At 40.8% G+C, this 23,430-nt stretch overlaps 1 protein-coding gene across 9 annotated transcripts in view; it reads right to left on the reverse strand.

The window, feature by feature from the left end:
• LOC140212656 (zinc finger protein 40-like) overlaps positions 1–23,430 on the reverse strand; it is a 272,216-nt gene that overhangs the window by 8,375 nt on the left and 240,411 nt on the right. For 8 of the 9 annotated variants that reach the window (XM_072283743.1, XM_072283744.1, XM_072283746.1 and 5 more), the window contains one exon: positions 6,285–6,784. In XM_072283743.1, the coding sequence (XP_072139844.1) occupies positions 6,285–6,784 (500 nt within the window). Of the gene's footprint in view, positions 1–6,284; positions 6,785–12,647; positions 13,184–23,430 lie in introns of those variants that run through there. The other variant, XM_072283748.1, reaches the window with a different exon arrangement.

The raw sequence follows: 23,430 nt of genomic DNA on the forward strand, positions 1-23,430 counted from the left end.
AGTAAGGTAATTCTTATTCTTAATAATGTGATGTGAAAATGGCAAGAGAATGGGCAGCTTAAAACTGAAACTTGTTTCAAAGTTAATTTCCTTTTGGCGGTTAAAGGGATATAGTTTTGTGGTTTCATCCTGAAAATTAATTGTAATCCCCATCTGTACTATTAGTGGTTAAATTAGATATTACTGAGCAATGCTTTTGTGGCAATATTGAATTGAGTGAATTCCTCATTCTTAATGGGTAGATAAGTTCCTTTAGAAGATCTGACATTCCTCAACTAATGGAAAGCAAGGGAGCTTCTGCAAGGTAAGCAAAGAACAGACAATATACTAGAAAGATAATGTGAAGAATAAATGGTGATAAAGAATCGTGAAAGGAAACAAGACTATTAGGTAACAATGGATTATGCCTTAAAAGTCATTGGAGTGAATAATTAAATCAATAGGGTAATATATTGGGAAGGAAGTAAATGGACCACAAAGTCGTATCGCATAGAAATAGGTCCTTCAGTCCACCAGGTCTAAGATGACTGCCAAGTACTATATTTATATTAACGGTATTTAACAGTCTTTTGCCTTTAGTGCTCATCTAAATGTTGTGAATGTACCAGTCTCTACCATCCACCTAGGCAATGTGTTCCAGATTTCAATTACCTTCTTCATTAAAAAGTTCTTCTCTAAATCGCCTCAGATTATTTGGTAATTAACGAGGTGACCTGAGAAAGCACTTGAGTAAATTATCAAAGAGAAAGAATTTTTGATATGTATTGGATGAGCAGAACAGGGGGAAAAGTGTCTCGTTATATTTAGTTTGGTGCAATGGGTGGTTGAACTCTGCACATTATGAATTCCTCAGATCCTGAGTGATTTATTTGATCTAAAACAGATGAAAGAACTATAAAAATAAAGTGGCTTTCTGTTCCACATATAGGCATTTACATGCTTTCAGACTAACCTCAGGAACATTCCTTGCTGATCCTTGGTTTGGAATGAGACTATTGTGCCTATTGAGGTCTCATACAGATGTTAGGCTGGTTCAAGGATGGAGCTTGGGCTAATTTTAAATAACTTGCTGACATTTACCATTATGACCAAGGTATGTGTAGCATCCAATGTATGGTGATATGTTGAATGAGTAGCCGCTGCTTGCAGAACTACAGTCAGTTGTGATGGTTCAATGTGTTGAGTAGCTCATTGGCATCATCACATTAATACGCAAGTGAAAGACAGCTTGCTTGGCAGAGATACCAGAGAAAGGCACAAGCTTTTCTCATTGGCATCATCACATTAATATGCAAGTGAAAGACAGCTTGCTTGGCAGAGATACCAGAGAAAGGCACAAGCGGAACCAACTCCTCAAAAAGGTCTCACCATTTTTCAGGAGAGGGAAGAAAATTGTTCTTTAAAATAAAGCCATTAAAAAGCAATAACAATGCAATTTTCCACTTTAAGCATCCAGACGAGAGAAGGAACATACTAAATCTTTACAAAGTGGAAATGGAAATTAATAATTCAGTACATGAATGTGGACCAAACCGCTTGCTTCTGCCAGATATACTATCTGTAACAGTCCACAATAACAGGTCCCTTAAAGTCTTCCATGATAAAGAATATTAAATATTCTCTGTTTTCTCCCTTGACAAGTGAAAGTAGCCTTAATGCACTAGCCTATAAAATGCCTGGCACACGGACTGTGGAGATCAAAACTCTCGGGGACATTTGAATTTTTTGACCTTAGCCAAAACAATGATAGTGGGGAAGGACAAAAGTCAAATTCCCACTCTGTACACAACACATTGTCTGGAATTTGGCATTCCTCACAAATTCCCTAAAATTAGGCTACAATGATTTATGTATCCCGATGAAAGACCTTACTCATAATTCATTTAGGAGCACCGATTCAGTCCATTGAATGCCCTTACAGTTACTGGGCCAAGAGCAGGGATTAAATATCCTGAAATTCTTTAGATATCAATCTTAATGCTCAAGTAACAAAGACCAAGAAATATTACAACAAAAGCAGCCACAACCCGAACACATGCACTGTGCATTACAGGGTTTATCAGAAGATGCAATTCACAGCAAAAAGAATAGAAGTGCAAATTTGTTTAACATGTCACCTTCTCCTGATTACGCTGGACAATAAAGATGTTGCTTCCGGAATACTTTTGGGTGTATCTTATGGATTTTGGGCTGCTAATAATAACTATTATCCAAACATTCAAAACTACTATATGCATGCCTCTTTTCTTTGTACAAAGTACACATTCCAATAAGCCTAATTAATTACTCACCCATAATTATTTTAACTACACAAAAGGCGAAGCACACTTGATGGACCAAATGAGCTAATTCTGCTCCTATATCTCATGATCTTTATGAATTTCATTTCACATCAACTGGACTTAAGTCAAATGCAGTATAATCATGTATAAATTCAGAAAGGCTGATGAAGGAGAATTCTGAAATGCAACTGTACTTCAGATCTATAGTGAACTGGAGAATAACTTTTATAAGGCAATGTTGGTACAGTCGGCCCTCCTTATCCGCGGGGAATTGGTTCCGAGACCCCCCTCGGATACCAAAAACCGCGGATGCTCAAGTCCCCTATATAAAATGGCGTAGTATTTGCATACAACCTACACACATCCTCCCGTACACTTTAAATATAACCATATTACAGCACGGAAACAGGCCATCTCAGCCCTTCTAGTCCGTGCCGAACTCCTACTCTCACCTAGTCCCACTGACCTGCACCGGGTCCATAACCCTCCATTCCCTTCCTGTCCATATATCTATCCAATTTAATTTTAAACGACAACATCAAACCTGCCTCAACCACTTCTGCTGGAAGCTCGTTCCACACAGCAACCACTCTCTGAGTAAAGAAGTTCCCCCTCATATTACCCCTAAACTTTTGTCCTTTAACTCTCAACTCATCTCTAGATAAGACCATAAGACAATAAGACAAAGGAGCAGAAGTTGGCCATTCGGCCCATCGAGTCTGCTCCACCATTTTATCATGAGCTGATCCATTCTCCCATTTAGTCCCACTCCCCTGCCTTCTCACCATAACCTTTGACGCCCTGGCTACTCAGATACTTATCAATCTCTGCCTTAAATACACCCAATGACTTGGCCTCCACTGCTGCCCGTGGCAACAAATTCCATAGATTCATCACCTTCTGACTAAAAAAATTTCTTCGCATTTCTGTTCTAAATGGGTGCCCTTCAATCCTTAAGTCATGCCCTCTCGTACTAGACTCCCCCATCATGGGAAACAACTTGGCCACTTCCACTCTGTCCATGCCTTTCAACATTCGAAATGTTTCTATGAGGTCTCCCCTCATTTTTCTAAACTCCAAGGAATACAGTCCAAGAGCGGACAAACGTTCCTCATATGTTAACCTTCTCATTCTCGGAATCATTCTAGTGAATCTTCTCTGTACCCTCCCCAACGTCAGCACATCCTTTCTTAAATAAGGAGACCAAAACTGCCCACAGTACTCCAAGTGAGGTCTCACCAGCGCCTTATAGAGCCTCAACATCACATCCCTGCTCCTATACTCTATTCCTCTAGAAATGAATGCCAACATTGCATTTGCCTTCTTCACTACTGACTCAACCTGGAGGTTAACTTTAAGGTTATCCTGTACGAGGACTCCCAAGTCCCGTCGCATCTCAGAACTTTGAATTCTTTCCCCATTTAAATAATAGTCTGCCCATTTATTTCTTTTGCCAAAGTGCATAACCATACACTTTCCAACATTGTACTTCATTTGCCACTTCTCTGCCCATTCTTCCAATCTATCCAAGTCTTTCTGCAGACTCTCCGTTTCCTCAGCACTACCGGCCCCTCCACCTATCTTCGTATCGTCAGCAAACTTAGCCACAAAGCCATCTATTCCATAATCCAAATCGTTGATGTACAATGTAAAAAAAAGCGGCCCCAACACGGACCCCTGTGGAACACCACTGGTAACCGACAGCCAACCAGAATAGGATCGCTTTATTCCCACTCTCTGTTTCCTGCCAATCAGCCAACGCTCTATCCATGTATGTAACTTTCCCGTAATTCCATGGGCTCTTATCTTGTTAAGTAGCCTCATGTGTGGCACCTTGTCAAAGGCCTTCTGAAAATCCAAATATACAACATCCACTGCATCTCCCTTGTCTAGCCTACTGGTAATTTCCTCAAAAGATTGTAATAGGTTTGGCAGGCAGGATTTTCCTTTAAGGAATCCATGCTGAGTTCTGCTTATCTTGTCATATGCCTCCAGGTACTCTATAACTTCATCCTTGACAATCGACTCCAACAACTTCCCAACCACCGATGTCAAGCTAACAGGTCTATAATTTCCTTTTTGCTTCCTTGCCCCCTTCTTAAATAGCGGAGTGACATTTGCAATCTTCCAGTCTTCCGGAACCATGCCAGAATCTATCGACTTTTGAAAGATCATCGCTAATGCCTCCGCAATCTCCACAACTACTTCCTTCAGAACACGAGGGTGCATTCCATCTGGTCCAGGAGATTTATCTACCTTTAGACTATTCAGCTTCCTGAGTACTTTCTCTGTCGTAATTGTGACTGCGCACACTTCTCTTCCCTGCCACCCCTGAGTGTCCTGTATACTGCTGATGTCTTCCTCAGTGAAGACTGATGCAAAGTACTCGTTCAGTTCCTCTGCCATCTCCTTATCTCCCATTACAATTTCTCCAGCATCATTTTCTATCGGTCCTATATCTACTCTCACCTGTCTTTTACTCTTAATATACTTGAAAAAGCTTTTAGTATCCTCTTTGATATTATTTGCTAGCTTCCTTTCATAGTTAATCTTTTCCCTCTTAATGACCTTCTTGGTTTCCTTTTGTAAGGTTTTAAAAACTTCCCAATCCTCTGTCTTCCCACTAATCTTTGCTTCCTTGTATGCCCTTTCCTTTGCTTTAACTTTGGCTTTGACTTCTCATCAACCACGGTTGCATCCTTTTTCCACTTGAAAATTTCTTCTTTTTTGGAATATACCTGTCTTGCACCTTCCTCATTTCTCGCATAAACTCCAGCACTGGTGCTCTGCTGTGTTTCCCGCCACTGACCCTTTCCAGTCAACTTTGGTCAGTGCCTCTCTCATGCCACTGTAATTTCCTTTACTCCACTGAAATACCGACACATCAAATTTCGGCTTCTCTTTTTCAAATTTCACAGTGAACTCAATCATGTTATGATCACTGCCTCCTAAGGGTTCCTTCACCTCAATCTCTCTAATCACCTCTGGTTCATTACACAATACCCAATCCAGTACAGCCGATCCCCTAGTGGGCTCAATAACAAGCTGTTCTAAAAAGCCATCTCGCAGACATTCTACAAATTCTCTCTCTTGAGATCCAGTGCCTACCTGATTTTCCCAATCTACTCACATGTTAAAATCCCTCACAATTATCATAACACTGCCCTTCTGATAAGCCTTTTCTATTTCCAGTTGTAATTTGTAGTCCACATCCCTGCAGCTGTTTGGAAGCCTATAAATAACTGCCATCAGGGTCCTTTTACCCCTGCTATTCCTTAGCTCAACCCATAAAGATTCTGCACCTTCCGATCCTATCTCACCACTTTCTAATGATTTAATATCATTTCTTACCAATAAAGCCACGCCTCCCCCTCTGCCTACCTTCCTATCCTTATAATACCTAATATAACGTAAATGCTATGTAAATAGTTGTTATACTGTATTGTTAACGGAATAATGACAAGAAAAAAAGTCTGTACATGTTCAGTACAGATGCAACCATCGTAGCTCCTCTGGGAATGCTGATGCCACCTTGGCATCAGCCGATGCCGATTCTCCCGTGATCGCCAAGTTCTTGAGTTGCTTTGACCACCTGCTTTTTAGGAGCCATTTTTTCACAGAACCAAATTAGCGACCGAATGAGACGCAAGGCGAACAATGAGTGCTCGAGAGAGAACTTCCGGGTTTTCCCGATCTATGGTTGGTTGAATCTGCGCATGCGGAACTCGCAGATAAGGAGGGCCGACTGTAATTATGTATTTCAACCTGCAGCAGTAGTTAATAGAAAGCTGTGCAAAACATTCTAATAACTTTTGAGAACACATTTATTGCCTCATACAGACAGAATTAATGCTTATCCAAGGAGCAGAGAATGACAATTGTTTACATGATGCTAAGATTCTGCATGCGTTTTGGATATCACCCTTCTGAATGTAAAGTTTATATTTATGTTCTGGCTTTGGATTAGAATACAAATCAAATTATGTGTTGGAAGACAGGTACCTTTGAATCATCTGTGGTTTTCCTTCCAAGAGTTTCTTGTAGATTCTGGCTGTCGGCTGATACTTGGTAAGCAGGAGACCTTCGCCCTGCCATAGGCAGTGCTCCTCCAGCCGAACCGAATGTGGTTTTCTCCTCTTCACTCACATGCCAATGGACTGGGGAGAATGCCGACTTTTCTGTGTTCCTTTCAGTGTTTCTAACATTTTGCGGAAGCCAAGCACCAGCCACTTCCTCGACAGTATTGGTCTGCCCAACACAGTCATCTGCTGTCCTTCCCACAGCGGCAATTAGAGAGACAGAGACAGCATTCAAAGTGCCAAGCTGGTCGTTTCTCTGTGTGTTGTGCTGGGGACTAGCTGCCACGGAGGGAGTGGCTGACAGCCCTGCTTCCCCCTGACTGTCTTCATCATCATCATCAATTTCATAATCTTCCTCATCCTGACCATCAGAGTCTTCAGCATCAGAGTAGAGGCATTCATTTCCACCTCTTGCTTTATCACCTGTTAAACAAATAGAACTGAGAAGTAACAACAGAAACTAAATAATTAATGCTACACAAAGTGAAACCATTTTACTGTAAATATCTGCAATGCATTTGAGAATAAGGCAGAACTGGCTTGAAAATAGGGCAGAACTTTAAAACCTCTGCAAAAATATCCAGCAGATTATAAGGTATGTTCGCTCACTTGAATTTGTCTCATAACACTTGCTTTACTTAAAGGATCAGGAGAATTATTTCTTGACTTGATGCTGTAGATCTCTGTGCAAACAATTGTGATAGAGTTCATTGAAAACCCACTTTATACCTGACCTTACAGCTAAAAGGAAATCTGATCCATCCACATTAATTGTATTGCTTATATCCTTCAATTATATTATTAAAATCCTTAGGTATTTCTGAAAATGTATCCTTTCTTGGGACTGAACATTGTTTGCAAGCTCAATGTTTAATGCCCGTTCCACCTTGTACTGGAAATCATATTTACATGCTGCTGCAGAATGCATACAAAGGCTCTCCAATGAAGTGGCTGGATAGAGAATCCAAGAACCTTAAAGCAATGCCAATGAGCGAATAGCAAAGCTCCCCCAAGCTATTAAGTGGAAATTAGAGAAGAACTTGGAGATGATTGTCTCCATGCCCTGCTGTCCTTGTTCTTGAGGTAGACGAAGGGCTTGGAAGGCACTGTTAAAAAAAACTTTGTTGAATTGTTATAACGTATTCTGTAGAAACATTCCCTGAACAATTTCCCATCATAATCTTTGTTCAAACAAGAGGGTGGCTTTATCTGGCACTGATAGTGTTTCTATATGTAAATATTGGAATGCAAAAACCAGTATATACATATAGCATTTTCTATGTAAATAATATTGCTGAACTTGTATAAAAACTTATGTGCATCATATAATTTGCTTAGGTTCTGTGGGTGGAGGTGAAGACATGTCATTCCTCGAAATGAAGGCTCCAATTACTTCAACAGATTTTCCCCTTCCCAACATCAATTTGCTGTCAGGTGCCATCTAAAGAAAATCTATGGCATACAGCAATAGTGCTGCCATCAACCTTACTGAGCCATAAATCAAGTGTATTTCAGACAGTAAAAATGCTTTTTCGGCAGATTACATTTTAATTTTCAAATAATGAAATTATCTTCCCATTATCCAGCTTTCAGAGAATCCCTTTAGACCAAAGATGATGTACTTCCACTCTGATATTGTGAAGTTGATGAGGGCAGTGTGGAACAGGTGGACAGAAAGTGGTTTGCTGGGAGTGAGGGAGGGAATGGATAGTCCAGGTGGTGATGCACAGTTTCACCATTTGCATGGGACTTCTGTGGTCTCCTGAGAAAAGTACTCCAAGATCCCCATGTTATCCTGAAGATTCCTCTATTTCGAATGGTCTTACGCTAGGGATTCCTGTAAGTTAGTGGGCATGATACACTTTCTCAAGGAGGATTTGATCCTCCTTGAGAACATCTCTGTCCTTGTTTTTTTACTGCTTACTCGGTAATCCACTGCTTTTTTCAGGACACTGGGGCTGATTTATGTGAATGACACAGCTTGCCTATTTGAGTGGAACTGATTTGGTTAGGACTTAAGTGCAACCTAGGGAAGAACACAAGCTGCGTTCTTTCAGTTTTCTCCTCCTGCCAGGGGATTTGGTGGATTTTTTGGAGACTTGTATTCCTCCAGTGCTTTGAGGTGCTTGCATTGGTTGTTCCAGGTCTAAGAAGGAGACCCCATGCTTTATTGCAGGTTTGAGATTTTGATCCTCAAATTTGCCTTGCCCTCATATGGTCAAAGGTGGTGCTAGTGTAGCGAAGTGTAAATTTCACTCTGAAGTTGTGATACATGTTGGTACCAATGACATAGGCAGGAAGAGGGATGAGGTCCTGAAGTGTGAGTTTCGGGAACTAGGCAGAAGGCTGAAGAAAAGGACCTCAAGGGTGGCGTTCTCAGGATTGCTGCCAGGGCTACGTGACAGCGATGGTAAGAATTGGAGGAGATGGCAGTTGATTGTGTGGCTGAGGAGTTGGTGCATCCCTCCCCACCGACCTCCCTCCTGGCACTTATCCTTGTAAGCGGAACAAGTGCTACACATGCCCTTACACTTCCTCCCTTACCACCATTCAGGGCCCCAGACAGTCCTTCCAGGTGAGGCAACACTTCACCTGTGAGTTGGCTGGGGTGATATACTGCGTCCGGTGCTCCCGATGTGGCCTTCTATATATTGGTGAGACCCGACACAGACTGGGAGATCGTTTCGCTGAACACCTGTGCTCTGTCCGCCAGAGAAAGCAGGATCTCCCAGTGGCCACACATTTTAATTCCACATCCCATTCCCATTCTGATATGTCTATCCACAGCCTCCTCTACTGTAAAGCTGAAGCCACACTCAGGTTGGAGGAACAACACCTTATATTCTGACTGGGTAGCCTCCAACCTGATGGCATGAACATTGACTTCTCAAACTTCCGCTAATGCCCCACCTCCCCCTCGTACCCCATCCGTTATTTATTTATATACACACATTCTTTTTCTCTCTCTCCTTTTTCTCCCTCTGTCCCTCTCACTATATCCCTTGCCCATCTGCTGGGTTTTCCCCCCTCCCCCTTTTCTTTCTCCTTCGGCCTCCTGTCCCATGATCCTCTCATATCCCTTTTGCCAATCAACTGTCCAGCTCTTGGCTCCATCCCTCCCCCTCCTGTCTTGGCCTATCATTTTGGAATAACCCCCCCTCCCACTTTCAAATCTTTTACCAGCTCTTCTTTCAGTTAGTCCTGACGAAGGGTCTCGGCCCGAAACGTCGACTGTACCTCTTCCCAGAAATGCTGCCTGGCCTGCTGTGTTCACCAGCAACTTTGCTGTGTGTTGCTTGAATTTCCAGCATCTGCAGATTTCCTCGTGTTTGCGTTGGTGCAGGAGGCAGAGTTTTAGATTTCTGAATCATTGGGATCTCTTCTGGGAAAGGTGGGACCTGTACAGATTGGATGGGTTGCACCTGAACTCGAGGGAGAGCAATATCCTTGCAGGTAGGTTTGCTAGCATGGTTCAGGAGGGTTTAAACTAATTTGCAAGGGAGATGGACCCGGAGCGATAGAGCAGTGGAAGAAGTGCATGGAGTAAAGCCAGATCTAACACGTGTTGGCACGTGGCCAAGTAGTTAAGGCGTTGGTCTAGTGATCTGAAGGTCGCTAGTTCGAGCCTCAGCTAAGGCAGCATGTTGTGTCCTTGAGCAAGGCACTTAACCACACATTGCTCTGCGACGACACCGGTGCCAAGCTGTATCAGCCCTAGTGCCCTTCCCTTGGACAACATCGGTGGCGTGGAGAGGGGAGACTTGCAGCATGGGCAACTGCTGGTCTTCCATACAACCTTGCCCAGGCCTGCGCCCTGGAAACCTTCCAAGGCGCAAATCCATGGTCTCACGAGACTAACAGATGCCTAAAAAAAACATATAAAGAGGCTTTGAGGAAACAGAAGCAGAATAAAGGTAGTAAGGTAGAAGGGCTAAAGTGCGTGTACTTCAATGCAAGAAGCATTGGGAACAAAGGTGATGGAATTGAGAGCTTGGATACATACATGGAATTATGATGTAGTGGCCATTACAGAGACTTGGCTGGCACCAGGGCAGGAATTGATTCTCAATATTCCTGGATTTCAGTGCTTTAAAAGGGATAGTAAAGGGGGGGAAAAGAGGAGGAGGGGTGGCATTACTGGTCAGGGATACTATTACAGCTACAGAAAGGGTGGGTAATGCAGCAGGATCCTCTTTTGAGTCAGTATGGGTATAAGTCAGCAACAGGAAGGGAGCAGTTACTCTATTGGGAGTATTCTATAGGCCGCAGAGATACCGAGGAGCAGATTGGGAGGCAGATCTCGGAAAGGTGCAAAAATAACAGGGTTGTTATCATGGGTGACTTTAACTTCCCTAATATTGATTGGCACCTGATTAGTTCCAATGGTTTAGACGGGGCAGAGTTTGTTAAGTGTGTCCAGGACAGATTCCTGTCACAGTATGCTGACAGGCAGACTAGGGGGAATGCCATACTAGATCTAGTACTAGGTAACAAACCAGGTCAGGTCACAGATCTCTCAGTGGGTGAGCATCTGGAGGAGAGTGACCACTGCTCCCTGGTCTTTAGCATTATCATTGAAAAGGACAGAATCAGAGAAGACAGGAAAATTTTTAATTGGGGAAGGGCAAATTATAAGGCTATAGGGCTAGAACTTGCGGGTGTGAATTGGGATGATGTTTTTGCAGGGAAATGTACTACGCACATGTGCTCAATGTTTAGGGATCTCTTGTCCCAGTGAGGAAGATAAAGAACAGTAGGGTGAAACAACCATGGGTGACAAGTGAGGTGGAAAATCTAGTCAGGTGGAAGAAGGCAGCACACATGAGGTTTAGGAAGCAAGGATCAGGTAGGTCTATTGAGGAATATAGGGTAGCAAGAAAGGAGCTTAAGAAGGGGCTGAAGAGAGCAAGAAGGGGGCATGAGAAGGCCTTGGCGAGTAGGATAAAGGAAAACACCAAGGCATTCTTCAACTATGTGAAGAACAAAAGGATGACAGGCGTGAAGGTAGGACCGATTAGAGATAAAGGTGGGAAGATGTGCCTGGAGGCTGTGGAAGTGAGCGAGGTCCTCAATGAATACTTCTCTTTGGTATTCACCAATGAGAGGGAACTTGATGACGGTGAGGACAATATGAGTGAGGTTGATGTTCTGGAGCATGTTGATATTAAGGGAGATGAGGTGTTGGAGTTGTTAAAATACATTAAGTCCCTGGGGCCTGACGGAATATTCCCCAGGCTGCTCCACGAGGCAAGAAAAGAGATTGCTGAGCCTCTGGCTAGGATCTTTATGTCCTCATTGTCCACAGGAATGGTACCGGAGGACTGGAGGGAGGTGAATGTTGTCCCCTTTTTCAAAAAAGATAGTAGTGATAGTCCAGGTAATTATAGACCAGTGTGAGCCTTACATCTGTGGTGGGTAAGCTGTTGGAAAAGATTCTTAGAGATAGGATCTATGAGAATCATGGTCTGATCAGGGACAGTCAGCATAGCTTTGTGAAGGGTATATTGTGTCTAAGAAGCCTGATAGGGTTGTGACGGGGTCCTGAATTACCCCTATGAACTGGGCTCGATTACCCCTCTGAACTGTGCTTTTGGAAGGAGAAAGAGAGAGAGAGAGAGAGAGAGAGAGAGGTATTTAACACCGACATCTTGTTTTTAAGAGAGAGACAGGCGAAGACTGCTCACAGTATGTCTACAAGGACGCTGCCTGCTTGGAAATTCTTACAGACAGAGAAGAGAGGAGCTGTTTGAGTGGCAGCTGGTATTCAGCATGGGGAGATAAATAGAACGTCAGATGACGGATCTCAGACACATGGTTTTGGACACTGAATGAGCTTTGTTGTGCCCACAGAAAAAGTGGGTTTTGGAGGATCGATCAGGCGGATCGATCAGTGGCTCTTGCAGTGTGAACAGGGCGTGACTGGTGAGGAGTTATTTGTGTGTCCTACCCTCGCCTGGGTTGATAGCTCCACCACAGAAGAACGGTCCCCTTTTGCTGTGGTCACAGACTTCTAAAGGATTTTGGAGGACAACGGGAAGATCGATGGCATCAGCTCACTTGAAGACTCAAATCTCACCCTCTCTCTCTCTCCATCACTACTCAACTCAATACCACGAACTGAACTGAACTTTACTCGTCATCGTAAAACTATCCATTTACCCCTAGACTTGAAGAAGCTTGGTTTTCATATATTTCCACACTTACTTATATATAATCATTGCTAACCTGTTTGATTTAGATTTTAGATTATGAGGACACACAGTCCTCTTTTATTGTCATTAAGAAATGATGCAATGTTCCTCCAGTATGATATCACAGAAACACAAGACAAACCAAGACAAAAAAAATTAACAAAAACCACATAATTATAACATATGGTTACAACAGTGCAAAGCAATACCGTAATTTGATATAGAACAGACCATGGGCACGGTAAAAAAAAGTCTCAAAGTCTTTCGAAAATCCCATCATCTCACGCAGACGGTAGAAGGAAGAAAAACTCTCCTTGCCATGAACCTCCAGCACCGCAAACTTGCCAATGCAGCGCCCTGGAAGCACCCAACCACAGCCAACTCTTGAGTCCGTCCAAAAACTTCGCGTCTCCGACCAGCCCTCCGACACCGAGCACCATCTCCGCCGAGCGCTTCAACCCCGGCCCCAGCAACAGGCAATAGGCAAAGCCAAGGATTTGGGGCCTTCCCCTCCGGAGATTCTTGATCGCATAGTAGCAGCGGCAGCGAAGCAGGCATTTCAGAAGTTTCTCCAGATGTTCATCCATGCCTCTCATGTCTGTCTCCATCAAATCAGGATTGTGCACGGTACCTACTTAACAAAAACCGATATCATTTCGAAGCGGCTGTGCACACTGCATCGCGTCGCAATCTTCCCCTCCCCTCCAGGAAGGGGAAGATTTATCTGCATTTATATTACTGTATTGCGTAGTTACTAATAAATACCATTAGTTAATTGCAATACTGGACTCCAAAGTTTTTTCCATTTCTGCTGGTTCTTTAACCCGTCACAGGGTACGTGACAGCATTCTTTGAGGAGGTGACCAGGCATATAGATGAGGGTAGTGCAGTGGATGTGATCTACATGGATTTTAGTAAGCCATTTGATAAGGTTCCACACAGTAGGCTTATTCAGAAAGTATGAAGGCATGGGATCCAGGGAAGTTTGGCCAGGTGGATTCAGATTTGGCTTGCCTGCAGAAAGCAGAGGGTCGTAGTGGAGGGAGTACATTCAGATTGGAGGGTTATGACTAGTGGTGTCCCACAAGGATCAGTTCTGGGACCTCTACTTTTCGTTTTTATTAGCGACCTGGATGTGGGGTAGAAGGGTGAGTTGGCAAGTTTGCAGACGACGCAAAGGTTTGTGGTGTTGTGGATAGTGCAGAGGATTGTCAAAGTTTGCAGAGAGACATTGATAGGATTCAGAAGTGGGCTGAGAAGTTGCAGATGGAGTTCAACCCAGAGAAGTGTGAGGTGGTTCACTTTGGAAGGACAAACTCCAAGGCAGAGTACAAAGTAAATGGCAGCATACTTGGTAGTGTGGAGGAGCGGAGGGATTTGGGGGTATACGTCCACAGATCCCTGAAAGTTGCCTCACAGGTAGATAGGGTAATTAAGAAAGCTTATGGGGTGTTAGCTTTCATAAGTCGAGGGATAGAGTTTAAGAGTCGCGAGGTAATGATGCAGCTCTATAAAACTCTGGTTACGCCACACTTGGGGTACTGTGTCCTGTTCTGGTCGCCTCACTATAGGAAGGATGTGGAAGCATTGGAAAGGGTACAGAGGAGATTTACCAGGATGCTGCCTGGTTTAGAGAGTATGCATTATGATCAGAGATTAAGGGAGCTAGGGCTTTACTCTTTGGAGAGGAGGAGGATGAGAGGAGACATGATAGAGGTGTACAAGATAATAAGAGGAATAGATAGAGTGGACAGCCAGTACCTCCTCCCCAGGGCACCACTGCTCAATACAAGAGGACATGGCTTTAAGGTAGGGGGTGGGAATTTCAAGGGGGATATTCGAGGAAGGTTCTTTTACTCAGAGAGTGGTTGGTGCGTGGAATGCACAGTGGTGGAGGCAGATACACTAGTGAAATTTAAGAGACTACTAGACAGGCATATGGAGGAATTTAAGGTGGGTTATTTGGGAGGCAGGGTTTAAGGGTCGGCACAACATTGTGGGCCGAAGGTCCTGTACTGTACTGTACTATTCTATGTTCTATGTTAAGGTCCATTTTCACTGTGAGGTGACTCTCAAGATATGTGAAGCAATCTATATTTTCCAGAGTCTCACCATGGATTTTATTGTCGGAGAACAAGGAGAGAAGTCCAACTGAAGACTTACGTTTTGCAAGTGTTAAAAGTAAGGTCCATTCTTTTGTTTCTTCAATTAATTAGTCACTGATGATTTGAGGCGCCACCTTTGAATGTGTCCACATGCAAGGTCATCTCTATATGTCAGCTCAACCATTGAAGGTGTGGTGACTTTCGTTTTGCAATGGAAGCACTGAAGGTTGAAACGTTTACAATCAAGTCTCACAGTTTATCTCAACTCCAGTGAGAAGCATGTTAAAACTGAGGGTGATGACGATGTACCTTTACTGGGCACCAGTCTGCACTGAGATTAGATATGCCGTAGATTTATGGGTTAAGAAGACATCATTAATTCATTTGTATCTTGCAAGCCATTATGAAATTGAACGGCAGTCATATTTGAGAAACTCCACAGTTCCTATTAGCCGATAGCATCAAAGAGTTTTGGGAGGACAAAAAGTGTGAAATAATAATGAATCATGGTGAATACTAAACTATCATAAATAAATTTTTAAAAATTAATCTTTTAAAATTCATGGAATTTTCGAGTTTTCTGTGAAGTAGATTCTCTACAGATACATATGTTTTAGTGTCAGAGGTTGATTAGCATTAATTATAGCTTAGTATGATCTTAAAAACCTAGTTATGCCTCATTAAACAGGCATAGTATTAACAGTGTTCTTTTGTAATTCTCTAAAATTTTTGAACTACGTGTTAATTTACTGAAAATGTGTCAAACACAACAGTGGAGTCTGCAACAGCTGGGAGCCATCAACACCCCAGTTTAACCACAGATGTAAATATGAAAGATTACATTCAGTGGGTAAGTGTTACTATGACTGTAAATTTTGGACAGGTACAGAATATAGTGCTAAAATAATGGAATCCACATGTTAGAAATTTGAAATATAAACAGAAGGTGCTGCAAATTTTAGTAGAAAGCTGAAAGAGTTAACAGACCATACCTGGTAGGATCCCTGGGTCATGTTGTTTGTTTTACAGCCTTAGCATGGTTCAGCACACCAGCAAGACTATGTTACTTGATACAGTGACAGAATGGCTCCAATAACCAGAAAGGCCTTGTCCTCAGGCTCACTGGCTACCAGGGCCATTGCTTCTGAATGTCTTTGACATTCACAATCCTTCAGTGGCATTCAAAAATATGCTTTAAGTTTAAATTAAAGTTTAAATTAAAACTCATTTAAAAACAAAGAAAATACCTGTAACTTAAATAAATAATGGAAAAAACCTCAATTTTTTTTCAGGCAGCTGAACTTTCAGCCCTTTGTCACCTCCACCTACCACCTATCTCCTGCAATCAAGGTGTGCTGAACACTTCCATTCACTGTGTTTGAGCCAGGTTCAACCCAGGGAAGGCTCACCTTAAGCTGTGAAGCCTATAAAGTACTGTCCAACTGGACTTCAAGAAAAAGCACTGGTGCAGCACTGGTCCATTATGACCGTTTTGGCTGACTTCAGTTTTTTGTGGGAATGGGATCAGTTCTCAGGGCCTCACGACTGGCTGCTTTTTGAAATCCCATGGACACGGCCTGGAAGGCTAGCGCGCCTTCAGGGTGCCGGATTTTCGTGGCTCTGGAGATGGGCTGATTCATGGCCGGTGCCCCTGACTGAGGCGTTGAGGGAGAGCACGGAACATTGGGAGCAACGGGTTAGCTGCTGGCTGTGTGTCCAAGAACTGAGCCTTTCCGGGGTCGATCCTCTGGGCGCAGGGCTCGGAAAAAGCAATGCAACAGACTTCTAACATCATAAATCACCGAGTTGTTTGTAATGTCTCCCCTTTCGCAGTGAAATGGGGACACCTCTTTTTCCCTTATTAGGGAGACAAAGAACCTGTGGTATGTTGAACGACCAAGTGAACGAGTAGTCTTTGGGGTACTGCAAGTCTGTGTACTCATTGATGTTTTGCTGCATGATTGAGTGCTCGGTGAATCGTACTGATGTTTTTTTGCTGGTGGGTGGGTGGGGGGGTGTCATTGCCTTGCGGCTGCTTGTGCCTGGGAGGGGGGAGCTGGGGGGGGGGCTTTGGGGTTCAAACATTTAACTGTCTTTCATTCTTTGGGGCGTTCCTCTGTTTTCATGGATGTTAGCGAAGAAAAAGAATTTCGGGATATATATTGTATACATTTCGCTGACATTAAATGTATTTATTGAACCAACATTATGTCTTCTGTCATTTGATTTCTCTTAACCATCAGTGATTTTCCATGCATCTGAAAAATTTATCCCTAATTATTTATAACTTCTGATAAAAGGTCTGAAAACTTAACTAGCGTTCTTTTTTCATAGACTCTACAACTAGCTGAGTACTGCTGTAATTTATATTTACATTATAGTGCTAGCATCCTTGTATCTGCAAGTTCTGGTGCTGTGGTGGTGCTGTGGAAAGGATTTCTTAAACCACAAGCCATACATTCTCAATAACTGACTGTATCCGATCTATTCATTTAGTAGCATGAAAAAGGCTGTTTAGAAGATGCCAGTGTTGCATGGGATTGCACCAAGTATTCCCCAAAACAGAAGTGGTAATGTAAAAGCAAATTCAAAATTAGAAGTAATACACACAAAATGCTGGAGGAACTCAGCAGGCCAGGCAGCATTTATGATAAAGATTAAACAAGTGACACTTCAGACTGAGACCCTTCATCAGTTATTAAAGAAAAGTCTGAAAAGTCCAATCCTCACATTTAAAGCCACTTGTTTAACAATACGCAGAAAACTGCAAGTGTAAAGGACAATGAAAAAGTTAAACAAGAAACCTTTCAGCTTTTACAAAATCTAGTAACAGCTAGTCTTAAAATTGTAAGATCCTAGAATGTCACAAGTCACAATGAAAATACTTTAGAAAGTTGGCAATAACTTTCAGATAAGACTTAAGAGAATACTGATGTGTCTGAGGTTCTAAATTATGTAATCATGTCCACTAACAACAACCCTTTACTTTAAAATAACCTCTTTGTGAAATGCTATGTCAGGAAGTGGTATTGTAATTTATTGTGGAATGCTCGAGACACTGAGACTGCTTGGAATACAATGGGCTAATTTTTTTTTCAACCAGACTGCCCAAAAAGGACACAGACAAGGAGTTCATCACAGCTTGTATTATCCATTTCTGTGCTGTAATTCTACATAAAACTCTATGATGATGCCAGGGCAGCCTTTGACTGTCTGACAAAATTACTGTTTAAGGATCAGTTACTCAAAACTAGCAAAGGTACGATGGTCCACTAGAAAGCAGTGGTCTTCACCTTCCTATACTCTTTGGAATCATGAACTACCTACAGCAGGCAGCTCAAAGTTCAGGAGAGATACCATCTTTACTGCCTCTGCAAAATTCTCTGCATTCATTGGTAGAGTAAGGAAACCAATACACTAACATCCTCATAACTAAAGCTCTAATTACACCATTCTATCCAATGGGTAGATCACATAATTCACATACCATACATGTGATTCCTGAAATAGACACTACCCTGAGCTCTATTAGGGTATATGATTATCAGGTAAACAGAGAAAAGGATTTAATGATGAATGTTTTCTAAGCCTCCTTGAAAAGAAATGTAAAATAGCCATTATCTTATTGGAATCCCTAGTCCATGACTTTCCTTTGGATGCTGTGTACCTGACTGAGGAGCTTACAATACTGCTGGAAGTAAGATTTTCATAAAATGTATATATATATATATATGTAAGAACATAGAACATTACAGCACAGAAACAGGCCTTTTTACTTGTACATATGACAAAAAAACTCAACTTCGACTTTGGGAACACACAGAAGCCTAGAGTAATGGCAAAAGGTATGCACAATCTCCCAATAACCCACCTGCCTGCTCAGTCAAGCACGACTTACTCTACCTGTGAGTCCCACATTAGTCTCGTCTGACACTTCAGACCTCACTGAACCAGAGTGGGAGCAAGCTCTCCTCAACCACAAGGACCTGGTAAGAAACAGGATAATGAATGCTAAACGATGACAATATTTTATATCTTCGTATAATGATGTTCCTTATCAGGGTGTCCAAATAGCTTAAGAGTCTTTCTGATCTAGAAAATAACACCATCTGAGCAAGTGAAATGAGGAGACTCAAACTTCAAGACACTCAATAAAGTGTATAATGAAGCCAGAGCACAACTGTGGATTAGACATTCTCCACTGACATGAAACATCACACATTCTATGACACGTTAAATTTTTGTTCTAATAACAAAATCATTTGTTTTAATTTTGGTAGAAATTTGGTAGGAAAAGATTTCTTTTCTAACTCTCCCTACATTCTTCCTTGGAGGCCTGAGACTGATCAACTTACTAACTAGTAAACCGCTAATTAGCCTTTCAAAAATTCCGATTGAATTGTAAACTTTTATTTTGCTGTCACTCTGCCAAATGTAAAGGTATATACTGTACAGTGAAAATTACATTTATTTCAAACCTGTAAGTACTGTATACCAACTAGTGACAAAATTTAATACATGGTGCTCAGATCCTGTGCATCTTATGCAAATAGTTAGTTTTAATTTATAATTTGTGTATTTTGTAACCCCAATTCATAAAATCAAAGGATTTGGTAACCGGTTCAATATTTCCGTAATTCTTAGTCTCTTATTTTATATTACTCTTCCTTTCCCCTGACCCGTATACAATACTATGCAAAAGTCATGGGCACATATATATACCTAGGGTGCCTAAGGCATTTGCACAGTCCTGTAGCTGCTATCCAAAATCTACAGACACAATAATTTCTCTGATCTTGTGTGTTAACTGAAACTGAAGATCCATTTGGTTTCTGGGTGACTAAGTTTAGCACCATGAATACTTCCCTCAGATTCACTTTTGCATTTGTGTCTGTAGGTGGCAATCACTTTCTCTAAATGCTGCCTTTTAAAGGAACTCACCTCATTTTGAAAGAAATTACATGCAACTGACAGATGAAATAACATATTTATCTTTGCTGAAAGGATAATTAGAATGCTAATATTAAAAATAATTGTGCTTTTTTTTCTATTGGAGCTAAACTAATCAAAAATTAAAATTTAAATAGATGATGTTTAAAATAAATATATAGGGTCCAATAATCTGAGCTGATGCTCGTTATTTTTACATTAACAACCAAGCCATCCTTTTTCTGTGCAAAGTGGCTCTGAAATCCAGAAAAAAAATCTTGGTAATAACAGCAGAAATCTGTTGAGGCTTATTACCTACACCGCAAACTGTTTCTGTTATAATTTCCTGTCCCTATATATATATACACCCACATAAACTACAGCCTAACCCTTTGAAGCATTTGACGTGGTTTGCTCTAATTCGAACTTAAAATAAATATGTCGTGTAGTTTGTTGGTTATACAAATAATATCCACAATTAAATCTTGTTGAAAATTCTGCCAGAATTTTTTCTTCTTTTGTCGATTTTTCCTTCTTCCTTCTCAATCAGTGAAAAGGGCTATATTAAAGGTTTATTCTATTTTTACTACCATTTTTTTCATTAGTGAGCCTAAGTTGTGAATGCTGGAAAAATATTTACTAGCTTGAGATGAGAAAAAATAAAAATATAATAATAACAACAGGGTTTACATTATCCCAAAGGCAATATCCACAACTGGTATCATTCCAAAGTCACTATACAATAGCACTAAACAATTGGGCCTACACATAAATATTTATGTAAGTCTTCAGAAAGTCTCAATATTAAACAGCACTAGAATAATCTGAAAGTTCCTAGCAATTGAGACAAGAGTGTGCTTGGCTACACCCGTACCTCAGGTTTTACCAGCTTGAGCTGAGTAAAAATGAAAATAAAAGAACAATAATAATAATACAAATGATGTAGTTCAAAGTTCTTTACAAAGGGATAAAGTGCAAACATAAAAATAAAAGACAACATGCTTTGCTGCAGCAAGGAGTGCACGCAACATGTACAAGTCCAATTAAATAGCCACCTGTACACATGGGCTTTCAACAATGCTTATTAGGTAATGATCAGTATATATATTTACATACTTTGCAAATAAAATTAATTATTGCACCTTCCTTGCAGTCCAGGCCAAAATCAATCTCATTAGCATGCACACAGCATTTAGATCTTGGAACGGATATCACTATTGAATTTAGCAGCACAGCACAAGAGAAGTTCAAAGGAAAAGCAACCTGTACAACTCTTGAATGATTTATTTGTCTATTTGATTATTTTGCATGCTCTACAGATGATAGCGATTTATCAGAATCAATATTAATCAAACCTTACTGCAATAAAATTTTAATTAATATTATTTGTAGAACCGTTCAATTTTTTTTCAAAGATGAAAATTTAGTGATTTTGAATGTCACTTATCTGGGACTTATCAGCTTTTATTCATACAGTTATGTACTTTTTTTATATATGTTGTCAGGGAATGGAGGCCGGATACTCACAACTGCAGTATTATAATTATTTGATTCAGAAGCTCACTTCTAATCTGTGCTTCATGAACTGACTATCTTAATGCTAAGATTTTGGGTTATACTGCGAAAGCTATGCAAAAATTAGAATAATTCTTAACTGTAAATAGATGACTCTGTGAACTATTACTAATAAGAAGCATTTTCTCTGCTTAAGGAAAATCAATAATGGTAAAAACAAGATTTTTATCAATTTCTGGTAATTTCTAACAGCAGCAAAGAATGGCATCATTTCATTATCTGATCCTTTACAATCAATTAAATCTCCAAAGCCAATAAAATTTTGTGTTATATTCTTTCTCTGATCCTTTTCTTTCTTATTTCCAAGACTTTACAGCCCTTTGCCCTTTAGACATCAAGTCTGTTGTTGAACCAACAAAAAGAGTTTTCTGAGGCTTTGTGCTGAACAGTGCTTGTTTAACCTTCTTCCTCCTCTTTGACACAGTGTGCTTCAATCGCTAAGGATGGCCACAGGTCACTGCTAATTGTTGCCCTCCTGCCCTCTCACAGACCTAATGAGAACAGGTGTGTGCAGGTGTACTTACTAACTACTTCTGTTAACCTAACTTCAAAGACGTTGCAAGGCATTTTTGTTGGTTGACTTCATTTCAAAGTCAAATGACAAACTTGAGATTCCTAATAAATTCACATTATTTTAAATTCATATTTTTCTGAAACAACTTCAGGATCAAGAAATCCATCATATATATTCACTGATATTTAAAGAATTGGTGCAAAATTCAGAGTTAAAATTACACTTTAGTTGTAAATGTAACTGTTTTCACCAATAGATTTAACATTGTCAAAATGTGCCTATGCATAACCAATGCATTTCTTCTGAAGTGTAGGTAATATTGCAATTAAAATAAATGCAACTGTAAAGTGCATTCAGGAAATCTTGTTGTATCTGCCCAATGAATAAATAAGAAACAGGGAGGGAGAACTATTTACCCTTCTGTATAGGACACAACATAATATTTTGTCATCCAAATTAATGTGCAGCTAAATCCCTTTAATTTGCATCAGAGAAAACAACCACTATGTTCTTCATTACTACATAAATGCAATGGAATGTTTGGAATGGAATCTAGACATCGTAAAAAAAAGTATAAAGAATGGATGGGTATTTATACTCTGAGAAGCATCCTTGACTCTGAAAGTGTCATTCAGCTATTTCATTTAGCAACTTTCCTAAGAAAGAATACAGTGCTTTTCACAACTTCAATGTATTTCCCAATGCCTCACACTCACTGGAGTAATGTTAAAGTGTAGTCACTGTTGTAACGTAGTAAATATCACAGATAAACTGTGCAAAGATATAACTCAAACTAGCAATCACATAGATCACCTTTAACAAGTTTATGCTGGTTTTCTCTAATCTATCTACATTTGCCCATGTGACAATTCATTTTGTCCCTGGTTTCGGTTTCTAGAACTTTCTTCCTCAATGTGATTAAACTGATTGGACTGTATCTACAGTCTATCCCTATACCTTTTTTTAAGCAAGGATGTAACATTTGCAGTTTTGAATGGGCATCACTCCTGAATTTACAGCTGCCAGGAAGATTATGGCTAGGGTATCTGCAATTTATTTTCTTATTCACTTCAGTAACCTCAGATACATTCCTTCTACAGCAGGTGAATTTTGCACTATACTGGCAGCTAGCTTTTCTAGTATCTCCTTATAACAATTTTAGTCCATCCAGAATCTCAATAATACTTTCCTTTGATGAGACATCATCTTTGCCCTTGGTAAAATCTGATATATTTTGACTACATGGAAACAAGCCTTTTGGCCCAACTCACCAAGTTGCCTTCCTGTGCTAGTCCCTTTTGCCTCCATTGACCACATAGCCATCTAAACCTTTCATATTCATGAACTAGTCCAAATGATTTTTAAACATAGCAACTGCACCTGCCTTGACCACCAACTATGTGAGAAAACCTGCCACTCAGGTCACTTTAAATCTTTCCTTTCCTTCTCCTTGAACCTATTCCTCCTAGTTACAAACTCTCCTACCATGGGAGAAAGACAGTATCCATTCACCTTATCTACTCCTTTGCTTCAGGGTAAACAGCCCCAGCCTATCTAGTCTCTCCTTGTAACTCAAGCCTTCCAGTTCTGATAACTTATTTAATATCACAACTCTGTCTCCATGATTTGTTTTTGGTCTCTGAGTAGACCCACCTCTTCATTTTCCTGATTATATATTAAAAGCATACTTTTGGATTCGTGTTGGCATGTGGCCAAGTGGTTAAGGCGTTCGTCTAGTGATTTGAAGGTCGCTAG

Source organism: Mobula birostris, chromosome 19 (assembly GCF_030028105.1).
Source record: "Mobula birostris isolate sMobBir1 chromosome 19, sMobBir1.hap1, whole genome shotgun sequence".
Lineage (NCBI taxonomy): Eukaryota > Metazoa > Chordata > Chondrichthyes > Myliobatiformes > Myliobatidae > Mobula > Mobula birostris.